This window comes from Littorina saxatilis, linkage group LG14 (genome assembly GCF_037325665.1).
Source record: "Littorina saxatilis isolate snail1 linkage group LG14, US_GU_Lsax_2.0, whole genome shotgun sequence".
Lineage (NCBI taxonomy): Eukaryota > Metazoa > Mollusca > Gastropoda > Littorinimorpha > Littorinidae > Littorina > Littorina saxatilis.
Genome location: NC_090258.1, coordinates 26074075 through 26080074, shown reverse-complemented (window position 1 = coordinate 26080074; position 6000 = coordinate 26074075). Strand labels below are relative to the sequence as shown.

General features: G+C 42.7%; 1 protein-coding gene across 1 annotated transcript in view; it reads left to right on the top strand.

Annotated features, from left to right (window-relative positions):
- The window catches only part of LOC138947453 (electrogenic aspartate/glutamate antiporter SLC25A13, mitochondrial-like), a 34863-nt gene that overhangs the window by 4589 nt on the left and 24274 nt on the right, over positions 1-6000 (top strand). The window contains exons 5-8 of the mRNA XM_070318932.1: positions 805-944; positions 2091-2237; positions 2726-2867; positions 5486-5579. Coding sequence (XP_070175033.1) covers positions 805-944; positions 2091-2237; positions 2726-2867; positions 5486-5579 — 523 coding nt within the window. The remainder of the gene's footprint in view (positions 1-804; positions 945-2090; positions 2238-2725; positions 2868-5485; positions 5580-6000) is intronic.

The window sequence follows — 6000 nt, the reverse complement described above, 5'->3', positions numbered from 1 at the left end:
TCTCTCTCTCTCTCTCTCTCTCTCTCTCTCTCTTTCTGTTTCTGTCAGAGAAAAGAAGAGTGTACATGTGTGCACGAGTTCTTGGCATGTTTTAATGTTTTCTGTTCATGTATTATAAAAATGCTTCTCTCTGTTTCTGTCAGTGTTTGAGAAACAAGAGTGTAGTAGTGTGCATGAGTTCTTGGCATGTATTATTTATTGTTTTTGAGTCACTTGAGAAAAAGTGACTCTATGTAATCGGTCAGTGTTAGTCTGTCCGGCCGGCCGTCTGGCCGGCCGTCCGGCCGGCCGTCCGTAGACACCACCTTAACGTTGGACTTTTCTCGGAAACTATCAAAGCGATCGGGCTCATATTTTGTTTAGTCGTGACCTCCAATGACCTCTACACTTTAACGATGGTTTCGTTGACCTTTGACCTTTTTCAAGGTCAGCGTCAAAGGAAAAATTAGACATTTTATATCTTTGACAAAGTTCATCGGATGTGATTGAAACTTTGTAGGATTATTCTTTACATCAAAGTATTTACATCTGTAGCCTTTTACGAACGTTATCAGAAAAACAAGGGAGATAACTAGCCTTTTCTGTTCGGCAACACACAACTTAACGTTGGGCTTTTCTCGGAAACTATAAAAGTGACCGGGCTCAAATTTTATGTGAACGTGACTCATTGTGTTGTGAATAGCAATTTCTTCCTGTCCATCTGATGCCTCATATAATATTCAGAACTGCGAAAGTGACTCGATCGAGCGTTTGCTCTTCTTGTTTGTTCATGGATTATAAAAATGCTGTTCTATTTTCTTTTAGATGAGTTTGAGAACATTATCAAACACACGACCCTGAACAGTAGAATGCCGTTCAACTTTAATAGTGACTTCATCCAACTCCACTTCGGCAAGGACAAATCTCGCAAAGTGAACTACACCGAATTCACACAACTGCTGCACGTAAGTCAGTTGACGTCATCTTTGGTTTGCTGGTCTTTATTTCTGTTTTTCGTATCTGTTGTTTTTTGGGGGATGGGGGAAGCGAGGTATGTGCTTATGAAAGCGAGAGTGTGTGTGTTCGTTTGGGTTTGCTTCTTAGAGAGACAAAATGTGTATCCTTGTATGTGTCTGTGGAACTTTAAAAAAATAATAAAATTTTTTTTTACTCAATTTAAGACTCACTTCCCCTTTTGTGGCTTTATTATTTTGTTTACTGTTCATAACCTCTAAAATCAAGATTCGCCCCCCCCCCCCCCCCCCCCCCCCCCCCCCCCACCAAATCTCATCATGGTACACACACAGTGATGGCGTTAGTATTTTTTCAAACCGGTTCGCGAACTTGTATGATGCAAACAGTCGAGAAAAAAACCCGGTAGGCTGGTCATTGGAACCAGTAAGAGTCCAACTCAGAGTACTGGTTTTGTTGTTTTACCAGTGAAAAAAAAAAGGTAGTTCCAAAATCAACTGGTAGGTCATACCGGCAGCCATTTTTGTTCCGGTATTTTCTCATTTCAACCGGTAAAATACCAGTATTTACCGGTTAACGCCAATACTGACACATGCACGCACGCACACACACCAACTTAGCCCTGAAGAAGCTTCCAAAAGCGAAAATTTGATTTAGTTCATTGTACATCTCTGTCCCTGCATTGAGTACAGAATATTTATTTTTATTTAAAAAAAAAATGTAATTATTGTTTTCATCCTCTCTTGCTTGTCCCGACACGTGTTCCTTCTCCCAGTATGCTCCCACGCCGCCCCGTCCCAGCACTCACTGCAACATCCACCCCTCAACTTCGTTCCGACGCCAGACCTGTCCAATTAATGAGTGCAGAATTCTTTTGGTTTTTTGGCTTAGTCCATATCACCCACAATCAAAAAACAAGAAAGATAAGTTGTTGGAACATTTGTTATTGAAATTTTTTAATGTTGTGTGTGACCGTACCGTATTGTTTTGTCAATAAACGTTCCAACAATTTACCTTTCTTGTTTTTTTATTCTGAATTTTGGAACATTGGAAGTCTGGGTTTTTGTATTTCTTTCATTTCACCCACAGTCACTTTGTTGTTTATCTTATCATTTCTTGTGCGTTGCTGCTGGTTGCAGGACTTTCACGACGAGCATGCGAGTCAGGCGTTTCGCAAGCTGGACAAAGGAAACACCGGCGCCATCACCCCCAAGGACTTTGAGGAGATCATGCTGTCGCTCAAGTCCTACCTCCTCACGCCCTTCACCAGGGAAAACCTCATCAATGTACGCGCATACACACACACGTGCATGCACAAACACCCACGTACACACACACACATGTACACACGTACACACACACGCACGCACGCATGACACGCACGCGCACGGGAGACGCCCTATATGTAATGACTATGGAACTGTCAGTACAGTGCATAGAGATCAAGAAGGGTAACGATGTCATCTTACAATTTTGACGAAACTCGATGTAAATTTTGATGTTTTTGAGCTTTAAACTAAGTAAATCATTCTTCATGAAAAATATTCTCTTAAATACGATTGACAATGCATGATTTAACATTCTTTTTATCTTTATATCCATACCAGGAACGAATATAAACACTTTTTCATTATAAAAATAATCAGTTTGGTCCTTCTCTTGAAAAGCTCTTTATAACTAGTGTATGCCAAAATTCCACGACGACGTTGTTGGTGTTACTGACTGAAGACTGAGAGCAATGCTGACCTGGGTTTTCGCGTGTTTGTGTTGCTAGGCGACCATGGGGGGGGAGCGTAACCGACAGGTGAGCTATTCCTACTTCACGGCCTTCATCTCTCTGCTCAACAACATCGAACTCTGCCGTCGTATCTTTCTCGCCGCCACTCGCAGGGACACCTCAAAGGAGGTAACAAAAGGTACACTGGTCTCTCTCTCTCTCTCTCTCTCTCTCTCTCTCTCTCTCTCTCTCTCTCTCTCTCTCTCTCTCTCTCTCTCTCTCCTCTCTCTCTCTCTCCTCTCTCTCTCTCTCTCTCCCTCTCCCTCTCCCTCTCTCTCTCTCTCCCTCTCTCTCTCTCCCTCTCTCTCTCTCTCTCTCACTCTCCCTCTCTCACTCCACCCATTGCACACCGGTTCGACCGAAGCTAAGTGAAGAATAAACTCCTGTTGTGCAGCGGGTTAAAGTATTCCCTCATACCTCGGAGATATACCTTCAGTCGCTCGCAGCGACGTCACGTGACGGAAAGAATGTTATCACACCATTGAAATGACATTCTTTCCGTCCCCTATAGGCGACGAAATAGGTCAAATTTTGTTCACTTTTTAGTGGAAAATGCTTCGACGCCGGAGCGGGTACTGGACCCAGTGCCGTTCTAGTGCAAGTGCACTACAAAGGCAATGCACCCAGTGCCGATAAGCGACAGCATTTTCTTCCACCATCTAAAATGTCACGTGACGTCGCTGCGAGCGAGTGAAGATATATCTCCGAGGTATGAGGGAATACTTTATCCCGCTGCACAACAGGAGTTTATTTTTCACTTCCCTTCGGTCGTAGCGGTGTGTAATACCTCCTCACTCTCCCTCTCCCTCTCTCCCTCTCTCTCTCTCTCTCTCTCTCTCTCTCTCTCTCTCTCTCTCTCCCTCTCCCTCTCTCTCTCTCTCTCTCTATCTCTCTCTCTCTGTCTGTCTGTCTGGTCTCTTTCGTTACATTTTTGAGTCACTTGAGAAAAAGTGACTCTATGTAATCGGTCAGTGTTAGTCTGTCCGGCCGGCCGGCCGTCCGTAGACACCACCTTAACGTTGGACTTTTCTCGGAAACTATCAAAGCGATCGGGCTCATATTTTGTTTAGTCGTGACCTCCAATGACCTCTACACTTTAACGATGGTTTCGTTGACCTTTGACCTTTTTCAAGGTCACAGGTCAGCGTCAAAGGAAAAATTAGACATTTTATATCTTTGACAAAGTTCATCGGATGTGATTGAAACTTTGTAGGATTATTCTTTACATCAAAGTATTTACATCTGTAGCCTTTTACGAACGTTATCAGAAAAACAAGGGAGATAACTAGCCTTTTCTGTTCGGCAACACACAACTTAACGTTGGGCTTTTCTCGGAAACTATAAAAGTGACCGGGCTCAAATTTTATGTGAACGTGACTCATTGTGTTGTGAATAGCAATTTCTTCCTGTCCATCTGATGCCTCATATAATATCATGGGTGAAAGTAGCCCGTCAATTGACTGAAATCCGTCAATCTGAAAATAAGTCTGACGGAAATTCCGTCAATCCGCAATTTTTATTAAAAAAAAAAAAAAAAAAAAAAAATTTTTTTTTTTTTTTTTTTTTTTTAATTTTTAAGCGGAACGCGTTTTTGAACTGTTATGCGGTAAACCCCGTAGGTGAGGTTTCTTCGCTTTCGGATTCGCTCTGCATCACGATAAAAAAAAAAGTTCTCGCGTTTTGGCAGGCATTATGAAGTGGTGACACGATTTCTGCGACAAAGATACCGGTTTTGACGGAAAACGCATGGACAGATCTTATTGATGCTGGTCTAGCCAACAAATGGCGATGTGACTGGTTGGAGTTCATGAAACTAAAACTGTGTGTGATAAGTTTGGTGCTTGAAACTCAAGTGCTTTTCCTTGAGAACTTTGCACTATAAGAGATGCTACTGCTTAGTTGCTACTTTGTGCAGTGCTACATCATGCTGTTTGCATGTGTGACATTCTGTTTCATCATTTATTTCAATGCCTGTCTGGCAATGTTTGCTTCTTATAATTAAATATTTCGAACTTTTATTTCAGTTGTTCAGTTTCTATTTCATTTAGTAATTGGCTGTTGTCAATGTTAATTGTTATCAATTGTGTCGTTGTGTTGGAAGATGCAAGTGTGAAAAGATACAAAAGATAAATGATTACTTCTGTGAATTGTTTTGATTTTGTTTACCCTTTTTACCATATCATTAGAATCTGAAGGTATTTTTTTGACCTGCATGATAGTGACAAAAAGTGTATTTTTTTGCCAGGAAAGGCCACAAAATCACAATGTATAATGCAAAAATTCATTTTCGGCCGGGGGGCGTTGCCCCCCTGGACCCCCTAACGGGGCCCTGCCCCGTACCCCGCCAGGGCCTGGGCGGCCCCTGGACCCCTGCCTCAAAAAATTTTCAGTCAATTTGATTTTCATAGCTTTCACCCATGTAATATTCAGAACTGCGAAAGTGACTCGATCGAGCGTTTGCTCTTCTTGTTTTTTTTCAGGTCACAAAGGTACTTTTTCCCCTCATTACTTTTTTTTTTATCCATGTGGAAAACTAGCTGCAGCCCACCCTAATTTTCCGATTTTCGTGAAAAGGAAATTTTCTAAAATAATTTGTGAAAGCAGCCTCTTTTTGGGGGACAAAACCGGTGAAAAGACACTCTGGTTAACCGAGACCACCCAAGTCCATGTGCGCATGTACGGAAAATAAGCCCCTGAACCCCCACATGAATTTCAGATCGACATCTTGTTCACACAAAATGTTGTTGTTTTGTGCAGAGGAACTTCTGTACCAGGCGCAGGAGTTCACCCAGATCACACCGCTAGAGATCGACATCTTGTTCACCCTCGCCAGTCTCAACCACCAGACCGGGTCAGTGCTGTTTGTTTGTTTCCTTCATGTGCTGAAACTCCCTCGACTTTTACGTGTATGACCGTTTTTACCCCGCCATTCAGGCAGCCATACGCCGCTTTCGGGGGAAGCATGCTGGTTGTTTTCGTGTTACTATAACCCACAAAGTCTGCATATTAATTGACCTTGGAGATTGTTGACCTTGGAGATTGTTGACCTTGGAGATTGGAAAAATATCCACCCTTAACCCACCAGGCAGCCGTGGCCGGGATTTGAACTCACGACCTTCCGATGAGGAGGCCGATGTCTTATCCACTAGGCCACTGCGCCAGTCTGGGTCAATACTGAAATAGACCATGCTCGGAATAAGTCTGTCGGGTTTGTATGGACTGTAAAAGAGTGAATACTTTTGCTTTTAGTGAGGCAAACTTTCCCATATGAC